The following is a 23,643-nucleotide window of genomic DNA, read 5'->3' as shown; positions in this document are numbered from 1 at the left end:
AAATTTCATACGTTGCTAGTTTACAGTTCTAAGGCTGAGACAATGTCCCAATTAAAGCAAGTCTATAGAAATGTCCAAAGATATGCAGAGAAAGATACCTTGGTTCAAGAAGACCGATGAAGTTCAGCGTTTCTCTCTCAGGTGGAAGGGCACATGGCAAACACAGTCAGAGTTTCTCTCTCTTCTGGAAAGGCACATGGTGAACACGGTCAGTGTTTCTCTCTCATCTGGAAGGGCACATGGTGAACACAGTGTCATCTGCTAGCTTCTTCTCCAGGCTTCCTGTTTCATGAAGCTCCCTGGGAGACATTTTCCTTCTTCATCTCCAAAGGTGACTGGATGGTAGACTCTGCTTCTTGTGGCTATGTCAAATGTCATACTGCTCTGCTCTCTCTGAATCTCTTTCATTCTCCAAAAAGTTTCCTCTTTTATAGGACTCCAGAAACTTATCAAGGCCCACCCAAATGTGTGGATATATGTTGCCACCTAAGCAGCTTAACAACCACTCATGATTAAATCACATCTCCAGGGAGATAATCTGATTACAATTTCAAACATACAGTATTGAATAAGGATTATTCTGCCTTCATGAAATGGGATTTTGATGAAAACATGGCTTTTCTAGAGGACATACATCATTTCAAACCTGCAGTTATGATTCCCAGAATCTCCTCTGAGCTGTTGGACATCAAGCAGCTCAATCCACCCATCGTAGCCCAGGCATCAGGATTAAGTGACCGAGAGCTGCGAGGTCTGTCTCAGGATATTTGCTGAGCAGCAGTTTTGACAAGTTGTCAACTCTGGGCATTCCAGTTAGTCTTTCCATACAGGAAGAAGGCAAATGGCCACCAAAATACATTCATTGTCCAAAATGAAGGCATTGAGGTATACCTCCTCTCCCAAGGGTGAATGTCAAGGATCTAGGTTTCAGTGAGGTGGACATATGCCTTCTAGAGTTCCTTCAGCTCTGATTTGCTGAGGCTGTCATAAGGCCACCTGGACCATGCCCTGTTGTTCAACCTTTTCTCTTCCTGTATGATACATCCTGATACCTGCACACCACTTTCTTTGAGTTCTTCTCATAACATGCTCCCTACCATGCTTCCTCCATGGCCAGCCTCACTGGAACCTTTTATACTTTGGGAGAAGGACAAAAGTTTGTCCATCTGAAAGACACACCCTCCCCCAAACCATCTATCCTTGTTTGACTTGTTTTTCAGGCTGAGCCTAGGGAACATATCTTTGGACTCTTCTATAAAGCTCATACTTTAGCTTCACCTTGACCTAGGCTGTTGTTCTAGTTTGCTGGCTTCTTCTCCTGGCTTCCTGTTTCATGAAGCGCCCCAGGAGACATTTTCTTTCTTCATCTCCAAAGGTCACTGGCTGGTGGACTCTGCTTCTCGTGGCTATGTCATTCTGTTCTGATCTCTGAATCTCCCATTCCCCAAAATGTTTCCTCTTGTATAGGACTCCAGAATCTTATCAAGATCCACTCAAATGGGTGGGGACATGTCATCACCTAGTCCAGCTCAACAACCACTCTTGATTAAATCACATCTCCGGAGAGATGATCTGATTACAGTTTCAAACGTACAGTACTAAATAGGGATTATTCTAGATTTATGAAATGGGATTTTGATTAAAACATGGCTTTTCTAGGAGACATGAATCCCTTCAAACCAGCACAGCTGTCGACAGGCTAAGCCATTTTTCTCACCTGTGTCTGATTTTGATGGTAATGTGAAACCATGAGAAGTGTCATGCCACAGAGCCATCCTATCTAAATTCCATTTAATTTCAACTTCTTCATGGTGCTGACCCAGAAATGAGACAAAACAGGAATCTAACTTTCCATGGATCACAAAGCCACAGACAACCCACAAGAGTGTTACTTCTTGTAATGCTGTCATGTCTGTTTGCATGCCAGCTACTCGAAAACCAGCCATGGCTTTCACACTGATTATCTCACATCCACATGTTGACCCAGGAAGTAGATGGGAGAATGACCCTGTCGTGTAGGTGTGGAAACTGGGGAGACTCTGAGATGAGAGTAACAGTGACTACACCATGGTCACAAGATTTCTAAGAAAGCTCATCTGCGTTAGAATTGAGTCCTCCCTCCTCATGGTCGGGGCCCAGTCTGCACCCAGGCCCTCCCAGGTAGCTGTGGGGATTGATGTCCAATGAACAGGATAGCATGTTTAAGGAGGATGAGCAGTTAGGAGTCAAGAGGGACTTTCATGGAGGACCTAACGGTTGAGAAGTTTCAGTTAAACGGCCTAAGGAGATGACCTCACTTCCCTTGAGCTGCAGTCCAGTGGAACATAGAACACTGGTAACCAGGCACCTAGATTCCACAACAGCCCACCACCAGGCTCATTTAGCCAGAGACGGTTGACAGATCAACATGTTCTCGTGTTGCATTTGTAGAGCACAGGTTCTGGCATGAGAAAAGCTAGGAAGGAGGCATTTTTCAATAGATGCAGGCATTGGCTGAACCCTTCACCTCGCCGCCGCTGTCAGTTGGTCAGGGAGTTCCCGAGGGTAAGTCAAAGTGGCCCAAGGTCAGACAATTCAGGAACTACCAGCATTGTCATCCTGCCTCTGCAGCCCCATATCAGTCCTGCTTTCATTGTGAGGAGGAATGAGGAATGGGTTCATCCACGGCCAGGTTGGGAAACCTCATGGGCATTTTTTGGTCACACCTGAAGTCATAGATGGCTGTTGGGAAGGCAAGTGGTGATGGTGAGGTAATCCCCATGCAACATGTTAATCCTGGGCCCAAGAGTTACCATCTCTTATCAGTGTGGACTGGGCAAGTGTGCAGACACCTGTCCACCTGATTAGGGTGGCAGTGATGGCTGGGAGGCCCCTTAACCTGGGCCAGCAGTGTGATCAAGTGAGAACAGAACCTCTTCTGTGTGTCTTAATGGACTGGGCCCCCATCCCACCCCTCTGGTGAGAACCCCTGAACTCAAATGGGTATGTCACACACATACAGGGAATACTAATAGCTGGAGGCATGGAACCTCCATAAGTGTGCAGCAGTTCAGTGGCCACCAACAGTCTCTTACCATGGCTGCTTTCCTGTTTTCTCCTGGACCAGCTGTGAACATGCTGTTCTTTGGCCAGACTGGTGTCAGGGGGGCTGATGGAATCCCTTTAGTGATTTGATTTCCAGATGTCCAGTACAAATTGGATTCCCATCCACATCAGGCGACCATTTGGGTTTGCTCTTTGCTGAGACTTCTGTTCAAGTCACAGTCTATGGGGGTCTTTCTCCCACCTGGGTCTTCCTGGCACTTGGCTTTTGCCTGAGCAGGGATCACCATGGTTGCAGGTTCTCAGAACTCCCTTTAAGGCAAAAGACATTAAAATCTGGCTTTTGGTGTGAAAACAAAGGTGTTTCACCAACTCGGTCTTCTCCATGCACTGCCTCTGAAGTGGGGAAGAACGAGAGGGCAGCAGACCCTTCCCCTCCATGTCTGGAGCAGAGCCTCCACCAGAGGATCAAGGGAAGATCATAAACGTCCTGTGTGAATGGTTATGGCTTCTGTCCTACAAAAAGTTGAGTCCCCCCTTGAAGTTTCCTTATCTCATGAATGGGGGTGGTTGGTGAGGATTCACGGGAATAAAGCGCTTTGCACGCATTGCTGCACAGCTTCCACTTCTATTCAGCCCCCTGAATGACGACAACGTCTCCATGACTTCATAATTCCTTTACCAGAATTTTTATTTGGATTGTGGGATCTTTTTCTGCTAGATGAATTCCTGCCCCACTACTTGTACCAAGGCAGAGGGGCCACGGAAAGGCAGGTCTGCATTCACCCCCAAGCCCTGCGCCTCTCCTGGTTTCCCAGCTCCTTGGTTAACCACCTGCTGCTGCTCTTCCAGTCTCAGGATGCAAACATGTCACCAGTCCAGAGTGATCTGGAGGAGTACACCGGCAAGGTGGGCGCATGGGAGAATTTCCTGGAGCGCATGGTGACAGTTGTCGAGGAGGACAACCAGACCGGCGTATCCCTCCTCGTGTTCCATTACCGGCCCTTCCTTTCCACCCAATGGGTCCTGGACCGAGTGTCCAAAAGGTGAGCACATGTTCATTCCCAATCTCACAAGAGCTCTGGATTGTATGAGCTGAATATCTGAAGGAGGTCATTGCAGCGTCTTGCCTCCGTTTCCTTCTTTTGCTAGTGAGGTCATAGCAGGACCAACCTGCTGAGGGCAGAGTCAGAATTGCATGATGCAGACCTTGGAAAGAGCCCATGCCAGGCTCTCTGGAAAGGAAGCTCGGTGGGGAGTGTCTCTCAACATCTAGAAATTTCCTTTCCACGTCAAGAGGCTCTGCTCCAAAGTGATCTTTGGAGTCCTGTATTCCCATTCGAAGGAGGTTTGAGATTGCATCTCAGTGCATTCGGTCCTCAGTGTAGCCTGAGTCCTGAATGCTGGGGGCTGGCAGAGGTACCCCAGGCTTCAACAGTTATATGGGAAGATGCAGCTCAGGGATCATTCATACATCTTCATCAAAGATCTATGGAGAATAATCTAAGGGCAAGCAATTTGAAAGGCACTTAGGCTACTTCATTGAAGGAAACTGCAAAGTGCTTGTCGCCTTGTGTTTGCCTGAGTCGGGGGTCCCACAGTAGTGGTAGACGTCATCTGTCGGGACTCAGCCAAGAAGGTACATGTGACACACCCACAATCCCTCTAGGTATGGCGATAGCTGCACTTTGTGTGGCAGGGATGGAGGAGGCCAGGAATGCCTAAAAAAGTGAGTGAGATCCGGGTGAGGAGAGAGGGGCTCCTTCCTGACAGTCCAGGATGGGATGTGGGGGCCGGTGCCAAGAGTGACTGGACAGGTCACTGAGTCCATCTCATGATTCCCACGGGAGTGCAGAGATCTGGGCTTCATCCCCTGTAGGGTGACAGGACTCAGAGAGACCCATGGGAGAGTTCCTGGGGCACTGGGTGCAGAGAGCTCCCCGGGTCTCAGAGCCCACTCTAGACACACCCAACTCTGCTGCCCCTCCACCACGCCAGCAGCACACAAAGATCAGGAGGTGTGGGGAGAATGCAACTCAAACATCCACCTCACTACCCAGTCCTGTGAGCCTGGCTGCAGGTGGCTGCAGTGGGCTGTGCCCGTGCCCTTCAGGGACCATGACAGTGGAAAGAGGAGACCCTCACATGGCTGGCAGAGAAGGAGGCATGACTTCAGGGCATGACTGCAGACTGAGGTGACATGATGGCCCAGGGGGACCTGAGGCAGGGGACATGCTCTGTTCCCTCATCAGGCAGTTGATGAAGCTCCTTCTGTGTACAAGTGCAGTGCCATTGACTGAGCAGACCAACCCCTCCCTCTCTTCATGTCAGTTCTGTTCCAGAGGGAGGGTGCCCAGCAGAGACAGACAGAAATAGAATGTCTGGCTGGTCTTGTCCAGGAGCCCCGCACCTGGGAGGGTGGTCACCAGAGGGCAGTGTGGCGGGAATGGTCGTTCCTCACTCTGTGGCCCCTTCCACCCCCAGCATCTTCTCCTGCCTCCTGCTCACCTGGCTCCATGAGTTTCCTGATGATTTCTGCGAGCCCCCGGACTTTCCCAGTCTCAAACAGCTGGTGGCCTTCGCCCAGATGGCACTGCCTGGGTCTACCCTGGAGAGGCAGTCTCAGCTCCTCCTCTCTGAGCTGGAGCCATCAGGGCCCACTGAGGCCCAGACACAGAGTGAGAAGCATGCTGGTAGGGATGGGTGGGGTGTAGAGGAGGAGGTGGGGGTCACAGGGGCAGAATCCCTCTTTTGCCTGTGGGCAGGAAGTCAAGAGGGGCATTGGCCCCCTCCCCTGAGCACTTGCAATCTGGAAGACTTTCTGAGAGTGGCGTCCTTGGGGGAAGTGGTGCAGGTAGAGGTGGTACACGCTTTTCTGGGTCGAGAAAGGTCCATAGAAAGCCAGTTCTGTTGTTGCATCTTCCACCTCTTGGGGCTCTTATGTGATACTCAGAGATTCAAACCACTGTAGTGCCCCCTCCAGGGTCAGTTCCATCGTTGGCAGCAGAAATCTTGTCACCTACAGAGCAAAAGGCACTTGTGACAGCGCCTCCAATGCCACCTACCGATGTGGAGCCACCGTGGCCTCCAGAGCTCCTTCCACCTTCTCCAACAATCATCACTCCAGCTCCAGAGAGGGAGGCATCACTGATGCCACCTACCTGGCCACGTCCAGAGGCTGCATCATCCCCAGCTCGGGAGCCGAAGCTGGAGACATCACCTGCTTTACCAGCAGAGCTGGCGGTGGCTCTGATGCCAACTGAGTTGCCACCCTCAGACCAAAAACCTGTGACTTCCCTTAATCTGGCACCTGCTGCCTCACCGCCTGAGGCACCCACTGAGCAGCAGGAGGCAGACCAGGTACCACCTGCAGTGCCATCTGTTGAGCTGCAGTCAGCGCCAGCTGTCGCTCCACCAGAAGATCATTCTTGCTCCTCACGTGGGCGCCGAGACCAGGGGTTGAGGGAGTGGAAGGCCCCCGTCTTGGCGTTCCCTCCCAGGCTGCTGGCAGAGCAGCTCACCCAGATGGACGTGGTGAGCAACTGGGCTTCTAAGGGGGGAATGCTATGGACCTTTTCTGGCATCTGCTGTCGCTGAAATGCCATTCGCAGACCTGGGGTCAAATGACCTGGGTCCAAATCCACCATTTTCCACCCTGGTGATGTGGGCAAGTTCTTCATTCCTCAGGCCTCATATTCCCAGCTGGGGAGGACATCACAGGACACTGCCTTGACCATGCATGTCAGAGCACGGGAGTGCAGACAATCAACATCGTAGGACCAAAGGGAGCTGGTCAGAGACTGGCATGTTGTGGGCAAGAGGGGAATATCAGATGGCGGCAGAGTCCAGGGCTAGCCCAGCCATCTGTCCCAGTGGACTCCACGGCCTCCACATGCATCAGACATGATGTGTCCTGGACATGAGGACAGGCTCCACACTAAGCTCCGGGATGTAGCAGCAGCAGGGGACATGCATGTGAATGAGATTAGAGGGAGTCAGGCAGCTGTCAGGAGCACAACGTGCTCCCTGGGCTGCTTCCTCGGCATGTGGGGTTGGAGTCCCCATCCTGTGCTTGGCGGTGGTGAGGGAGGACTTGAGGAAAATGTAGCTCTCTCCTCCCAGCCAGCATAAGGGTCCTGGGTTTTGCAAATGCTGAGCACACTCAAGGAGCAGAGAACCAAAGCCAGAGGTCCCTTCATGACCCAAATCACAATGTCCACCTGCAAAGCTGCTGCTTAGAACACTGGGCAGTGGCCTGTGGAAGGTGCATTTTGCCTTGGGTGGCTCAAGGCAGAGTGACACTCCTGTTCTCCCCAGGAGCTGTTCAGAAAGGTGGTAGCTTTCGATTGTGTGCAAGCCATCTCGACCCTGCGCTCAGAGAAGGGTGAGGAGCACCTGGCGCCCACCATCCGTGCTGTCATCACTCAGATGCACCGTGTCTCCAACTGTGTAATAACCACCTGCCTCGGCGACCACAGCATGACAGCCTCGGACAGGGCCAGGATCCTGGAGCAGTGGGTAGAGGTGGCCAGGGTACGCTGTGGGCGAGCAGAACCTCCCAGCCTCCTGGGTCCTGGGTGTCACTCTTGGCTTTGATCAGCTCTCAGGATTGGAATCTGTGGTCCAAGTCGCTCCCTGGGCCCCAGCCCTGCTTGTTTCCTGGCACAGTCCTTTCCTTGCCTGTCCCAGGAGTGGGGCATTCACTTCCTGCCACTTCTCCTTCCTCAGCTGGAGCTAAAGCTCTCCTCCCTGAGTTTTGTCATGGGCTGGGCACAGGCTGTGCCCTTGGGGTGTTTCTGCATGTCAGGGTCATCCAGAAATGGAGATGCCAGCTCATTCCCCCTTCTCAGCTCATTCCTTTCTCCTTCCCCAGGAATGCCAAGTGCTCCTGAACTTCGCGTCCCTGCATGCCATCCTGTCTGCTCTATGGAGCAACTCCATCCAGCACCTGAAGCAGACATGGGAGGAAGCTTCCAGGTGGGCTGGCCCTCTCCACAGCAGCCCCTGGGGGAACCAAGGATCTTGCCAAGGGCAGAGCATTGTCCCGCCAGTGGCCTTAGCCCTGCTGCATGGCAGCACCTCCTGTGGCTGGCAATGGCATGGGTGGGGGGTCTGAGTCCCCATGTGACCTCAACAGTCCTACCTACAAAGAGAGTGGCTGACCTGTCTGGTGAAAGCCAAGCCATGGGGGAACCTTTTGAGGGTTTTCTCCAGGGCACTGCATTGCTTTGCCCAACCAAAATCAAAATGAGATAAGAAGGCATCTCGTTTGACATGGGAAATGGGCCCCATATGATATGGAGGGTTTATAGACCCTCAGTTTCCAACCCATTCATCCAGGCCATTGTGATCCCTTAAGTCAAAAATCAAATGGATTTGCACTCACACCCATTCTTACCATCCCCCAAACATTCTGTCCTTTCTCCTCCCCAAAGGGAAAGCATTTATCATTTGGAAATGATGAGTAAAACCTCCCAGAAAAGAGAATTTCCAGGCCAGGTAAAGTGGAGGCAGGTGGTGGCGTCACGGTGGGAATACTCCTTGAAAAATTCCAGGCCGGTCTTGTCTAGACTAAGAGGGAGAGGTATTTGTTTGGCTAGCCACTGCTCAAGGGCAGTTCGATGGCAGGAGGCACTGGTCCTTGGGAATGGCAGAAGTAACTAGGGCATTTCAGGAACAGATAGTAAATGGAAAGGTTTAGCCGGTGTCCTTCTCACCTGTAGGATTCTCTTCTGTTCCCACATGGGTGGTGACATATGTTCCAGCTTGGAATGAGAATCGTTTGGAGGATTTATGAATTTATGTCCATTGCTGTGTGGACATAAACAGTTCTGGGCACAGAGAATTTCCTAAGGGGCTCCTTGGTGAGAACAGGCATCTGGCATGGCTTTGGGGAGCAATGGCGGTCAAAGACTCCATTGGGCTCAGGATGGCAGGACTGGACATCCTCAGCTCCAGAGCCACCTCCACCTTCTCCCTGCATGATTCACCCACTGGGTTGTCGGTCACAAAGCATGAGGGTGGGAAAACCAATACCTGGGCAGTGGTGCTGAGTGCTGAGTTGACTTCAGCTAGGACCAATCTGGGCAGAGCCATTCACTCCTCCTACTCCCAGCAGGACCAGGGGCAAGTGACAGCCCTGTGGGTCCTCTGTTCCTCATGTGCAAATGCTGTGAGACCACGCTGTGCTGCCTTCCTCACAAGGGAGTCCACAGGGGTTCAAGAGAGCACAGGAATGTGGTTGCGCTTTCCTCTGGTTCTGATGGGAGAAGGTGCTGGAGACAGCACCCTTTTAACATGGAACACTCAGTTATCTGAGGCACATTTCATGCCTGCACTTGGCACACAACACAGGAGACTCAGGGTGGCCAGCCCACTTGGTCAATGTCACACCACAGGGAGTGCTGCTCCTCGGTTGCCTCCCAGTCAGGGCTGACGATTGGTGACAGCAGCATTTCTGTCAACTGACACCTCCAGGCTGCACAAACCCCAGTCAAGTAGGTGGGCTGATGGGGTGAGGGAAGGATGGCTTCCCTGACCTTGTCCACCCTCATAGGAGGGGATCTCTACAGAGTCCACCAGGGAGGTGATAGCAAGGAGAGAGCAAGAGAGGCCACTATGGGAGAGAGTGAGGGTGCCTGAGGACACGGAGGGTCAGGGTGGGGTTGGCATCCATGACTATACAAGGCTCACTTCTTCTGGCACCACTGCTTTCTGTGCCACTGAGCCTGGGGGGCCTCCATTAGATGTGCCATCATCTGGACCCTGAGATGGAGGCTTGACCAGGCAGTATATAGAAGGCCCTGATGGTTCACAGTCAAAGGAAGGCCTTGGCAGAGCCCAGTTGAAGGTGGATCTGGGAGAGATGGTTGAGCAACCTCATAGTATTTTGTAATTTGCCAAGAGCCATCGCTGGGAGGTGAAAAGCAGTGCTCTTGTGGTCCAAGGGGTTGGAAGGAAACTCGGTAGGAGGTGTCTGAGAGCACCAGATGTCGGCTGGATGAGGTCTGTGTGGGGGAAGGGGACTGAGAGAATGAGGCTTCAGGGTGGGGGCCTTGGGTGGTTTCCAGTGGGCTTGGGCACTCCATCTCACACAGATGCCACTGTTTTCCCCCAGCCCACTGTTCCCGACCTGTGGACGCTCCTGTCAGAGCTAGCCTCCCTTCAGTTAGCTCCCACGGACTCTCGGGAAGTGAGTAGGACTTCGGGCCAGGAGGAGGGAGTCAAGTCCCATTAGCATAGGGAAGAGAGCCCCTCCCTGAGTGCTGTGCTCTCAGCCCAGGGCCCAGCTCATCCATAGGAGCCCTGGTAGCTAAGGCATCATGTCCCCTTTCCAGCCACGGAAGCAAGGTTCCCAGAAGTCAGAGGCCTTGTCCCTCTCCCGCATCCCCTCCTGGCTGAGCTGGGCACAGACTGTCCCTCAGGTGTGGGCATGGGGAGAGAGTGGAGTTGGCCCCTCCATTGTGAGACTGCTGCTGAGTCTCTTCCTTCCTGACCCACAGTCTCCCCATCTGCATTCAGAGATGGTTAGACTGGAAGGTCCCTATGCCTCTGCCCAGGGCCCCCTGTTCTGGTGCCCAGATCCCTGAATAGGTCTGAGCCCTGCGAGGGCTGGCCTGGCCCTGGTGGCCCCTCCCAATAGTGCACAGGAGAGGATGAGGGGGTGGGTCAGGGCCTTTTGGGGCCTCTGCTGATGGACCGGGCTTTGTGTCTTGCAGGGGAGATTGAGAAATTATGACATAGGATTGAAGGTGAGGAGCTGGGAGCATCACTGCAGGGTTGAGGTATGGGACGGATGATCTGAGATTCACAGGGCATGACATCCCATTGCTCCATCCACCTTCAGTTTCTCACCAGGAGAGTGTTTCACAGAGATGAGGTATAACTTCCCCACGGGGGTTGGGGAGGTCCTGGCATCAAGAACATTTCCCTGTAGGAAGGTCTGTGAGAATCCTGGGCTGAGATCAGGGAGGCCTTGGATGAGAGTGCAGGGCAGGAAGTGGCTCCTGTGACCAAATCCACAGACCCCAGCTGCAGCCCTGATCCCACCCAACAAGGCCACCCTGGCCTCTTCTCCATCTTCTTCTTCCCTCTGCCCCAGGAATACAAGGTCATTCCCAAGATCGAGCGCTTCCAGGCAGGATGCATCTATATCTACTTTCGGCCCATGGAGGAATTTAGGGCCTGGTTTGGGGCTGTGGAACAGCTCAGCACTTCTGAGTGGTAAGGCCAGGGCAGAAGGTAGCAGCAGCAGGGCCCTGCCATGAGCTGTGGCTTTCTGTAGCCTCACAGCAGCCCTCTGCCCTGTAGCTTTCATCTGTCTTGTGAGCGGGAGCCCCCGGCCCTGTCAGCCAGCAACATCCTCGATGCCCCAAACCTCCCAGATGTTGGCAAGCCTCAGAGCACAGGGTGAGTTCCCTTTCCAGGCCGGCAGGTGCAGCTGCCTCGGGGCTCAGTGTCTTTTGGGACTCAGCATCGCCTCAGGGTGTCTACACTTTAGTACTGGGGACTCTTCTCTCCTGACCAGCCCTGTGACAGCATCATGGCCCCATCGCAGGGCCAGGTTGTGCCATGATGGAAATAGGAAATGCTGAGTGATCTCTCTGGTGCCTGGGTTTCAGGGTTCCCGTGGCCTGCAGGAGCCCTTGGCAGGGTGGCCAGAGTGCCAAGGGCAGTAGCCACAGGAGGGAGTGGATGGGACCCTGGCATCAGCCCCAGCTAAGGTGCTCTTCTATCCAGCCCCCAGGAACTCAGTGCTGAACCCAGCTGCAGCGGTGCCTCCCTGCCCAGTGTCCGGCTCCAGCTTGTGCATGACTGCAGCAGTGGAGTCACAGCTGTCTCACTCAATGGACATGAGGCCGATGCCTCCAAGTCTGACTGGAACATGAGTGTGGGCCTCATCTCCAAATGCCCTGATGGCCAGGAGAAGCAGGTGCCTGCACATTTTTTTTCCCTGAAGGTCTGTCTTCTGGGCCCCTTTCAAGTGCCGGCCTTCCCCTCTCCACACCCACAAAAGGGGTCAGGAGTCCTGACTTAGAAACAGATTCTCAAACCCCCTAAAGCTCATCTTCAGCTGAAAGTGTCCCACAGGCTCTGGGGTTGACCCTTCTCTCACCGTCCTCCCACAGATTGGTGACTCGACCGTCAACTCAGACCACCCGCAGCCTGGGGCCCCTTTGAGTGCCCACAGAGCCTCGAGCCCCCTGCAGCCCTACAGAAAGCAGGTGGGTGACTCCTGCATCGTCCGCGTCAGCCTGGATGGGGACCATGTCAACGTGCCAAGGAGCATAGTGGTGAGCTGGGCGGGCGGCTGACCCCGGGGGCCCCTTGCCTGAGAGGCAGGAATGCAGAATGATTGACATGTTCTTTCCCTGCTCTCCTGGAACCACAAGCCTAGTGGGTTGAGAAGGACAGACAGCCACACAGATCCACAAGTAGTAAAGAAAGGTGTTCGGTGTGGGTCAGGGCTGAGGACAGTGGACATAGATGTGAGGCTTCCACCTTGAGGTGGGCCAGCCTGGGAAAACCTCACTGAGGCAGCCCCTGGAAGAAGGGAGGGAAAGGACCGCATGGAGAACCCCAAGATCCACATGGGCCTGGCCCAACAGAGGACACTCATGGGGTCAGAAGTGAAGAAACAGGGCCCAGGGGATACGATTGAGGTCACAGAGGCCTCAGGGGTTGAATCCCATCTAACTGCATGTAGGGGAGAGGCAGGGAAGCCAGTTAGGGGAAGAGGCCATGAGGGGAGCAGATTCTGGATAGATCTGCTGATGGAGCCACCTCATCCCTGACCTGCACAAAGGCTGCCTGAGGTGCTGGATCAGACATATGCCCAGCTCTGCAGTTCAGTTTTAGACTGGAGTTTGGGTGGGTGTATTGAGATGTCGCTAGTATGATTCTTTATCTGAGTCCTGCCCAAGCTCAGGGCTTGGCACTGGAGTGGGTCCCCTCAACCACCATATGCCTGTCATGCAGTAGACTTCTGGGCATCCAGCTCCTCTTACTTGCTGCCATCCAGGCTTAGACTAGATGTTTGTTCTCAGAGTCACTAATTCTGTCATCTTTGAGTGGTTTGTTCAAGAGGACAAATCTCAGGGAGAAAAGAGATGCCCAAGGAGTGGTGGGAGGAGCTGGCCCCGAGTGGCCACATCTGTCCCCAACACCATGTTATAGGGTGACCTCTGGAAGCCAGTAGGAGCTGAGCAGGCCAAGGATCAGAGGCAAGGGGCTCAGCCCTAGGGCAGTGACCTGTAAGGGAGACATGCCTTTCTTGCAGGAAATGGGATGGAATGATAGGAAAGGGCCCTCCTTCCACGGAGGCCTATGAGGAGAGCGACAGAGGGCAGTGGGGCCACTCTACACCCAGACCCAACTGGGGTGGGTCTTTGAGCCCTGTGCTCCCTGCTGAGACAGCTCCAGCAGGGCCCCTGCCACTGCCCTTGTGGGAGTCAGCTCCAGAACCCATGTCCTGATGGCCTGTCCCCCAACATGCCCAGATCACCTGCCATGACAGGGCTCTGGCTGTGATCCTCAAAGCCCTGGATGAGTTCCACCTGGATCTGGAGACAGCAAAGGAATACAAGCTGGTGCAAATCATCTCACCAGATCGAAGTAAGTCAGGGAGCAGGTCCAGGAGTTTCTCTGTGAGGGGCTGCCTCAGCACTCTCCTCCTAGCCCCCACCACCTGGGGTGTCTGCCCAAGACAACCTCCAAAAGGGAGATGTTCAGCATTTCGGAGTCCTCAGGGTCTGAAGTGTCTCCCCCTGTGACTTGCATCTCCTCTCCATGTATCATCCCTGGGTGTGGCCCAAGCACTGGAGCCCTAGGGCAGACTGTGGGATTGAGATCCAAGACAAAGGCCTCTCTTCTTGCCCCAGGAGCTCTGCGGTCAGGGCACCCTCTAGCCAGGATGGGCTTAGTTGTGCATCGCAAGCAATCATGGGTCTGTGGACACCAAGAGCAAATATTGAAGTCCATGTTTTATGATGCCAAGGCAAAACAAAAGCCTCTTGATCCTCTTTGGAGGCTCCAGGAACCAATTCAATATTCCCAGCAGTGACACGGAGCCAGGCAGCCTGGGGTCTGAGCCCATAGAGCAGTTGCTCATGTGCTCTCTGCCTGTTTCTTGTCCCCAATGGGAGAGGGAAATACTCCATGTGAGAGCACAGAGCCTCCCCATACCCTGTAAGGGTAACTTTATTATTATTATTATTATTATTTTTGGTGAGCTACTCATGGCTTCTCATCGATTAGCCCAGGGAATCTGTTCTGACTCCCAGATCATTGTTTCCTATATCCTACCTTATCTTCCATCAGCATTTTGTTGAGATGAGCAGAGTAAGTGGGCTGTGTCTTTCAGAAAAGGAAATCTGAGTTCCCACAGAAGTAGGCCGACAACAGAGGCAGGAGCAGGAAGTCTGACGAGCGTTATGGTACAGCACTGTCTAGGCCGGAGCAGTCAGGTGGCAAAGAGGATCAGAGCAGAAGTCAGTGCTCGCTTGAGGGACCTCAGGCCGTGGAGGACTCCCTGGCCCCATCAAAGGCCTGTACTTGGTCTGCCATGCCTTGGACCTCAGTTACCCTTTCCCCAAGAGTGCAGTATTCAGGGACATCTGCATTCGAGAATGCTTCTTATAGCACCTACCTCCCCATCAGTGAAGGCATCAAGCACTTGGCCATAAGATGTGCTGGTGGGAGGACCCTCTGTTAGCTCTAGGCTGAGGTTGCCAGGGGTGCAGTCAGAGTCACGTGTTAACAAGATTTGTTGGGTTCAGTGCTTCTTGAGTTTTGCCCTTGGGCAGGCATCAGTCCAAGGACTCTTTGGTGGCCCTGGAGCTAATTGGGGGACTCATGTCTCTGGGAGAGTCTGACTTTGTGTGCTGCCCAAGGGGTGGAGTGGTTTGGGGAACCCCATAAGCACAGCTGACTGTGCCTCTGTCTGTCCCCACCAGGGCTCATCATTCCCGATGACAGTAATGTATTCTACTCCATGGACCCTTCAGGAAATTACCACTTAGTTCTAACAAAACAGACCTTCCGCGTGGTGAAGAAAAGAACCCGCTCCACCCTTTTTCGCAGGAAGAATACGGGGCTCAAGTGGTCAAGGGGCTGCTTCTAAGTGGCCCTGATGCCTGTCGGCCTTAGGGTCACCCTGCCTGTCTCCAGCTGGTCAGGTGGCTTAGCTGTCCCCAGTGGGAATAGGTCAGTCCAGGCAGCCTCTTCCCTCCCACCAGTGACCCGGGGCCTCCCAGCCCCAGGCAAGTTCCAGCCCTGAGCCTTTCCTTCTGCCTGGCATGACCCTGCCCCTTGACAGGCTCACCTGGGCTCCAGATATTATATTGCCCCCCCAAAAATAAAAGATGTAATTTTATATGAATTTTGAAGTCCATGATGGTATTTTGTTTTCATACTTTTGTCAAAACCTTCCAGGGCATGTTAGCCTGCAGTATAGGGGCATCTTCCTACTAGTATAAGGCACTGAACTAGTGTAAAGTGGGGACTAGCTCACAATTTTGCATCATAGTTATCAAAGTAGGGTAGTTGACAGGGGTTCCTAATGCCTTTGTCCTCCTTTATGCTCATTCTTCTAATGTAATCATAAGGCAATTTCCTCAGCAGGTGTGGAAATTTTGGGCACATACAGGCCAAAATGTCTTCTTCTTGGCTATTAGAGGAAGTTGTTCCCGATTTAATGAATTCCCCAGCAGAATATTCCTTTACAATGGTAGTTTCACTTGCTGGCTAAGTCGGGCTTTTAGAGAGCACGGGTTGGACTGTTTGCCCTTTTGCTAATACTTTAATTGCATTGGTTATTTCTCAATGTTCTTCCAGGGATTTCAGGATTTTGGATCCTCATCTTTATTTATTTATTCATTTTTTAGCTAGCATAGCTGTCACATTTGGTTTGGTCTCCCTCTCTCTCTCTCTCTTTCTCTTTCTCATTTTACTTTAGTTCATCATTTTGAAAACTGTCAGCCTACCACCTCTATATTATTTTCTTATTTAGTTTTCGTACAAGCTTGTTATTATACTAGAGCTGGAAATCTGCATACTTCTATTTCCCTGCAACTTTAAGTCTTTTGTTTTTGTACCATGTGCTCCATTTCCACCACCATTTCAGGTAGTTCCTTTACATACACACTTAAAGGGCAGTTTGCACAGTTAAGCAATCCAGTGTCCTCTCCTTATAGCAAAGAAGCAGGCCTCCCAGATTACTCCTGCTGGACCCTACCCTCTCTAATGCTGTGGACCCAAGAAACAAAGGAGTAGTGAACATCTGTGATTCTCTGCTGTTCTTAGTTTCAGTTCCCTTAGATTTGATTTTGAGGTCGGGGAGAATATTGGGGCTGGGTCTGATGGGCTAATATTTAAGGCATTAGTGGGTCTGGGCAGGAGGTCGAGCTTGAGGAGGGGAGGTGAGAAGGCAGAAAGGGTTTTTAGCAGCACGGCCAGAAACATAGAAAAGCAGCCAGCACAGTAGAGGGGAGGAAACTAAAGCAGCCAGTGGAAGCACAGGTTTTCTTTCATTTTGCTGAACTAGTAGCTATTTGTCAAAATATCTCATTTAGCAAATAATATTTTTTATACAGAAAAGAATTTATTAGAGGGTATCAGATAGCTCACAGAATCCCTGGGAGGTCTATAGAAGGCCATTCTGTAGTGCTGCATCAGGAAAAATGTCCAACCCTATGGTGGGGACTGTTTCTGAGCCACTGCCATGGCTCTCAGCCCCCGTGAGTGTGCAGAGCCAGTGCCAGGGCTCCTTCTCTGCAGCCCCTGCCATGCAGAATACCTTGACCACCATGCTTACCAGAAGAGCAGGCTGTCTTCATGTAGTCACTTCCTCATGGTGCCCACTTCTTAATACAAGGCTCCCACGGATGCACCAAAGTTGCAGAACCCAGGTCATGTTCCAGAACACAAGGGAGCCTAACACTGTGAGTCTCCTTCCTTCTATCTTGATAGGACAGGACTCAAACGTGAGAAATTATCCAAAATGTAGGGGCATGGTTCCAGGGTGATGGGCAGCTTCCAATGGCCAATACCTGCTCTCAGCTACACTGTCTCTCAGGATTTGGGTACATTTGGCTTAAACCCCTGTGTCCCATCCTGTGTGATTCCAGGCCCCTACCCCCAAATTTGGTGCATTGCCCACCTTCTCCTCTTGTGTCTACTGTGCCAGTTCATTTGGCCCACACGTGGACCCTCTCTGCCCTTGTCCCTTGCCTCACAAGAAATCCTGTTATATGTGGAGATTTCATCTTCTGGAACTCTTGAGGAGTCGCTAGGAAGGGTGGCCCTGTACCCAGCCAGACTTCCATTCTCTCACTTTTATTATCTTCCAAAATCCCAGGCTTCCAACCCATGAACTTCCTGCCTCAAGCAACCCCGTTGAAAGTAATAGCCCAGTTTCCCTCAATATTTCATGGAGAGCAGTCCACCTGACTGGCTGCTCACCCCCATCCGCACACCCAATAATTCTGGCTGATCCATTTTCTCCGTCTCATAAGTTACTGCCATTATTTTCATTCATGCTATCATCTTCCCCTAAGACATTGGATCATTTTTTGAGAGCCTTCATAATCTTCAAAGTTTTCCATTTGGTCTAAGACTAGCTAGACATCAGACCTTCCATTTGTGATCATATAAAGGAAACAGCAGGAAGAGAGAATGGTTGCCATCTGACTATCATTCCATTTTAATTTGGGGGCTGTTAACATTTCTCCTTGAGATAATTCAATTTAACTTGACCAAAACATCCCCACAGGGGCTAAGTCAATTTGGGGTTATTAGAGTGCACCTCTTTCTCTTAGAACAGAATGAGAGCTAGGACCAAAATCAGAAAATGTCAAGTGAGAAGCCATTCTTCACAGATATGCTTCCTCAGAGTTGACTGCCTAATTATTTTTCAGAATAGCACCAGAAGAACCGGAGAGAAATAGTAGAGAATTCTTTTACCTGATGGCCAGCAAACTCCATACCAGCGGGCCCGACAAGATTTTAGCTCAACAAACAGATATGACATTAACCACAACTCGGCGGGAGTTCAAAGATCCTAGAAGGGCTAGCCAAGGCAGTCCGACGTTAAACAGAAGATGGAACACAAAGAATCCCTGCTGGCACCAAGCCCTTCCCCGAGCTGCTATCCTGGTGTCATCCCGGTGTTCCCCTTTGAGAACCACTCTTCACATGCCCACTGAGTCCTTAGTTTTGGAGTTAGTTTTTGATCGCTGTGTAAGAAATTACCACCACATTTCAAACAACACAAACTGATTACCTCAGCATTTCTGCAGGTCAGAAGTCTGAGCAGAGTGGTCACGTACTCTGCTCAGAGTGTCATGAAACAGGTCAAAGTGTTGGCTGGCTGAGAGCTAACTGGGGTCTTTAGGAGGGAAGCTCCCACACCTTCTCAGGCTGTTGGTAGACACAATTCTTGGTGGTTAGACAACTGACATCTTCCTTGTGTTGTTACTTGTTGACCAAATTCTGCTTTTGGTCCCTAGAGGCCACTCTCAGAGCCTTGCCATTTGGTCCTCTCTATATGACCTCTCCTATCTCCAAGCTGTGACTTCATGAAGGATCCAGCCCCCTTTCCAGGCTCACCTGATCAGGTCAAGCCTAAGCCAGACATTCTCCATACTGATGAACTCCATGTCAACTGAGTAGGCACCTACTCATGGTAGTGACATCCCATCCAGTCATAAGTTTCTCATGCAGTAAAGGCTAGGAGACCATACAAGAATCAATCACCAAAGGATGTAAATAATGATGCCATATTAGATTTCTGTTTCCAACAGTATTTATAAGTAATACATTCTGGTGTGCTAAAAGTGGATGTCAGGAGACTGGGGCAAAGCATTGCTGGGATTATTTAAGGAAAATGGGACAAATGTATTTTGCTGAACAGAAAAGTTGTTAGAAGAACAACAAAAAAGCAGTAATAAGATCGTTAGGCTAAACTTAATCTGATGAGAGGCACTCTGAGGAGTGTTTCTTAGGAGCTCACTGAAGAAGCCTTCAGGATTGGATTCAGACACAAACTGAAAGGGCAGGTGAAACCTTCAATTACCAACCCCCCTTAACACTGAGGTGACCACTCTCTTACCAGTTTGGAAAAGTTTTCATTTCTTTTGCATGAACTCTCACCTCCTCATGTTTATTCAGAAAAAGCTTGTTTCACGGCCAGAAAAGTGGGTTTCCTATGACTCTGCAGTTCCTACCTTGGCCGGGCCTGGTGGGTTCTAGCCACACTGAGCATTCTAAGCCTCTATTTAAGACCAAGCATTTTTGGCCGACAGATGCTCAGCTTAACCCTCCCCCTTAGGCCTACCTTCCCCCAGACTGATTAGTCCACAGCCTCTCCCCCAATCTGTCACCACCTCTTTTGCCGGCCTTCTCCAGGCAGTAGAAAAGCCCAGACTCTATTTTGTTCATGGAGCTGATCTAAGGTTTCCTCCAGTCTCCTTATTAGTCAACAAAGCAATAAACCCTTTCTCTTCTCAAAATACATTGTGACTAAAAGTGGCTTTGGTGCACATCAGGCTGATGAACTCACTTTTGGCAACAGTACAGGTCCAGAAAGTGCAACCACTGCTGGCTGAGAGCATTTGGGAGTATTTACCCATGTGAAAGGTGCAAAGGGTCAAGAGAAGCCATATATTTGGGATAACTTCACCACCCCTTCTGCCCCAAAGTAAATTCCTTGAGGGCAAATCAGTGTCCCCACTCACTCCCTAGGACCCACCGCAGCACAGTTCTTACTCTGCAGAAAGTAAAATCTCAACAAATAACTGCTTAATGAATAATCATATGTGTACCCGAAATAGCACCTTGAGACACTATTTTGGCTTCAATTGCTTTATGATTTGGACAAAACATCAAACCTAGGTGCTTTCTGAGGAGTGGTGTGTTCATGAACCTGCTCCTTCCATTTTCTGATTGCTCTTATACTGCCAAAGAAAGGATTTGTCATGCATTTCAAAGGTTCAAGGCCTCCCCTTTCAAAGGATGGTTCATTCCTCATTGTGTTTTCTTCCTTTCTCTCTCCGATTTCTGTTATTGTCCTAGCCCTCTAAGACTGTCTGTGCATGTGTCCCGACCCGCGGGACGGACGAACCTGGACCTGAGGGAGGGAGTGAGAATTGGGGGGACAAGAGACACAGAAAATGGAGACAAGACAGGATTCTGATCAAGTCTCAATTTATTGAGGGCAAATCCAGGGTATTTATCCAGCGGGACGGGGGAAGTGCCTTGTATCAGGCGTTAGCAGGTGACAGGCATTGCACGGTGGCTAGGCCAATCCACAGAAACTAAGATAGCAAAGGCGGACCAGCCGAGGCTAGTCAGCAGATTTCTGGGCAGAGCAGAGCAGACATGAGAAAATAGAAACTTTACTTGAGATAAAAACTTAACTTGAGTTAGTATCCAAGATGGTGTTGGACCACAAGGTGGTCAGTAGATGGCGTCAGACACCAAGATGATGGCCAGCACACTGCCGGTGCCATAAGCGGCTCCCCACATGCATGAGAATTCCCGAGTGCAGAGCACCTGGAGGCCTGAGATAGAGATGCTGGGTCAGCAGTGTTCATGGTCCAACTCCCAGGACCAGGGACAGGGCGGCGGGCGCGTGGCCTTCCTGCAGTGCCTGACTGAACTCGCATCTGTGAACTGCCACCTCACCAGCCCAGGACTCTCTCAGGCCCCCCACCGCAGCCCGCACCCCTCCCGCCCGCCCCCTCCCCAGCGCCCGCAGAGTCCCCCGCGTCTCCCCTGCAGGGGGCGCCATTGTCAAGATGGCCGCAGCCGGGAGACTCCACAGAAGCCCCGCCATCGCAGCCGTGGGACCCGCTGAGGCCGCGCTCCTGGAGGCTCCCCAGGACCACCGACTGCCACGGAGGCCTCCCACTGGGGCCTGACGAAGCAGAGACCGGGCACCGGAGCAGGAGGCGGGCAGCGCCGGAGAGGCCGGGGTCCCCGCGCCATGGCGGGAGCTTGGGGGCAGCACCGCGATGAGGCCACAGCGGGCCAGGGGCGGTTTGGGGGTCAGAGCTGGTCCCCCAGGGCTCAGGGGCTGGGGGTGGCTGTGGTTGGCCGGGGGCGGCACTTTGGGAGTCGGTGGGGTCCCTGCTGTGGGCTTTTTGGGTTTAGAAGGTGTTTTCTAATTGGGGTGTTTTTGTGGGCCCCATTGTTTTAAAAAGCAAAGGTTACATATTCCTAGTTTCTAACAGTCTCTTACAAATTCATCAGAAAAGGATGAACATATCAATGAAAAAAAGAAACTTGGCAGAAGGAAACCTATCAGTAAAGAAGATTTTGCCCTAACCAGTAAATCCTAAAGAATGCGTGAATGATCCAAGGACAAGTGAAAGCCAAAATGAGGTAACATTATCTTACTTACTGATTGAAGTAAAGAAAACTCAGTGATCATTGGAGATGGTGTGAATACAGTAAAAAAGATGCTCCCAGGTACATAGGTCTGTGATAGATGCTTTTGGTAGCCCCTTGAGGGAAAGCAGCTGAGTGCATGAATCAAACAGGTTTACTACCTCTTCTAATGAAAAATGTCCTCACAGATACATCCCTAAATGTGCCATGTCACTGTTCATTTCAGTAGTGCGTTAGAGTAACACAGAAGGATTGGAAATCTGAATACAAACTGTTAGGTTTTAAACTGTAGCCGACTGAAAAATCAGAGAAACTGAGTCCGAGTTTAAAAAGTTTATTGTCCCTGGGCGAGGTTCCGGGGTCCGGGTGCTCAGGGTGCAGGCCAGGGAAGTCGCGCCCCCCTAGGAGCAGCGGGGCTAGATATAGGCTGGTGTATTAGTTAGGGTTCTCTAGAGAAACAGAACCAACAGGGAACACTTGCAAATATAAAATTTATGAAAGTGTCTCACGTGACCGTAGGAACACAGAGTCCAAAATCCACAGGGCAGGCTGCGAAGCCGATGACTCCAATGGATGGCCTGGACGAACTCCACAGGAGAGGCTCACCAGCCAAAGCAGGAATGCAACCTGTCTCCTCTGAGTCCTCCTTAAAAGGCTTCCCATGATTGCATTTAGCATCACTAATTGCAGAAGACACTCCCCCTTGGCTGATTACAAATGGAATCAGCTGTGGATGTAGCTGACGTGATCATGACCTAATCCTATGAAATGTCCTCATTGCAACAGACAGGCCAGCGCTTGCCCAATCAGATGAACAGGTACCACAACTTGGCCAAGTTGACACCTGTCCCCAACCATGACAGCTGGCTAGTGGGGTGCTGATGATGCCTACAGGGCCTCCTGTGGTAGGTTAGGAGTGTCTTGCACTTGAGGGCTGGGGGCATAGCTAGGGACCGTGTGCAGTGGGCATAGCTAGGGGCCGTGTGCAGTGGGCATAGCTACAGGCCATGTGCAGTGGGCATAGCTAGGGGCCGTGTGCAGTGGGCATAGCTACAGGCCGAGTGCAGTGGGCATAGCTAGGGGCCGTGTGCAGTGGGCATAGCTACGGGCCGTGTGCAGTGGGCATAGCTACAGGCCGAGTGCAGTGGGCATAGCTAGGGGCCGTGTGCAGTGGGCATAGCTAGGGGCCGTGTGCAGTGGGCATAGCTACAGGCCGTGTGCAGTGGGCATAGCTACAGGCCGTGTGCAGTGGGCATAGCTAGGGGCCGTGTGCAGTGGGCATAGCTACGGGCCGTGTGCAGTGGGCATAGCTACAGGCCATGTGCAGTGGGCATAGCTAGGGGCCGTGTGCAGTGGGCATAGCTACAGGCCGTGTGCAGTGGGCATAGCTAGGGGCCGTGTGCAGTGGGCATATAGCTACGGGTCGTGTGCAGTGGGCATAGCTACAGGCCGTGTGCAGTGGGCATAGCTACAGGCCGTGTGCAGTGGGCATAGCTAGGGGCTGTGTGCAGTGGGCATAGCTAGGGGCCGTGTGCAGTGGGGGTCTTTGTTTGTCAGGGCAGGTCCTGATCGGCTGAGTTTGCACAGCTGTGTGCCCGGATGGTCACGGGTTTTAGTTCAGGTGGGGGCCTTCCAGCCAGAGGCGACCGGGCCAGGCCTTACACAAACTAGGGAGGAAATTTGTATTTAAGTTTTCTTAAGATGGAATGTTACAAAAGTATATTTTAAAGAGATGGCTTTCTCAAACTATTTTAATGTGTAAGAACATACACATACTAATAATATTTAGGTGAATTTTGTGCCATAAACAGCCAGATTCAAATTGTAAATCTTAGATGTTTTAAATGACATATAGTAAATACTATGTCCACATGTAAATTTAACTTATTTATTAATCAAAATGTGTTGAAAAATAAGAAACTAAATATTAATAGTAGATGTATTCAATGATGGGATTGTGGGTTACTTTTAGTTTCTGCTTTTTGTTTCATAGATAAAGTATCTGTAGTGCTCATAGAATGCATTTGTGAAGTGAAAAAGATCTGTCTTTAGAAATATAATCCAACAAAATTGAGGTTAATTTTAACCCCAAAATACCATGCTACCCGGGCTTGAATTTATTTTTCTTTTCATAAGAAATATCTGGAACCCATTGTACTTTTTTTATTATTATTGTTTTTGTATCAAATAAACATGTTTTGCTTTAGTCTCACA

General features: G+C 51.3%; 2 protein-coding genes across 4 annotated transcripts in view; both read left to right on the top strand.

Annotated features, from left to right (window-relative positions):
* The window catches only part of LOC143683444 (zinc finger protein 510-like), a 98,928-nt gene that overhangs the window by 20,687 nt on the left and 54,598 nt on the right, over positions 1-23,643 (top strand). The gene's annotated exons all lie outside the window — the stretch shown is intronic.
* On the top strand, positions 2,372-15,401 carry LOC143683433 (ral guanine nucleotide dissociation stimulator-like). 3 transcript variants are annotated; one of them, XM_077159463.1, is made up of 16 exons: positions 2,372-2,544; positions 3,895-4,088; positions 4,712-4,771; positions 5,527-5,720; positions 6,068-6,576; positions 7,360-7,575; positions 7,916-8,019; positions 8,478-8,541; positions 10,160-10,234; positions 10,761-10,793; positions 11,144-11,265; positions 11,353-11,451; positions 11,782-11,974; positions 12,171-12,335; positions 13,542-13,656; positions 14,997-15,401. In XM_077159463.1, exons 1-16 carry the CDS (start codon positions 2,446-2,448, stop codon positions 15,161-15,163), a joined length of 2,409 nt encoding a protein of 802 aa, XP_077015578.1. In that variant the 5' UTR covers positions 2,372-2,445; the 3' UTR covers positions 15,164-15,401. The 3 variants fall into 3 exon arrangements, with proteins under 3 accessions (XP_077015578.1, XP_077015577.1, XP_077015579.1); XM_077159462.1 differs by having other exon boundaries at positions 5,527-5,735; XM_077159464.1 differs by lacking the exon at positions 14,997-15,401 and adding an exon at positions 14,405-14,987 and having other exon boundaries at positions 5,527-5,735.

Source organism: Tamandua tetradactyla, chromosome 5 (genome assembly GCF_023851605.1).
Source record: "Tamandua tetradactyla isolate mTamTet1 chromosome 5, mTamTet1.pri, whole genome shotgun sequence".
NCBI lineage: Eukaryota > Metazoa > Chordata > Mammalia > Pilosa > Myrmecophagidae > Tamandua > Tamandua tetradactyla.
Note: the sequence above shows the minus strand (reverse complement) of the source record. Positions and strands in the feature narration are given on the sequence as shown.

Coding starts and splice junctions, on each gene's coding strand:
- LOC143683433 (XM_077159462.1), top strand. CDS start 2,446: ATGAGAAAAGCTAGGAAGGAGGCATTTTTCAATAGATGCAGGCATTGG. Junction 4,772..5,526: donor GGCCAGGAATGCCTAAAAAA/GTGAGTGAGATC, acceptor TTCCACCCCCAG/CATCTTCTCCTGCCTCCTGC. Junction 11,975..12,170: donor CTGATGGCCAGGAGAAGCAG/GTGCCTGCACAT, acceptor GTCCTCCCACAG/ATTGGTGACTCGACCGTCAA.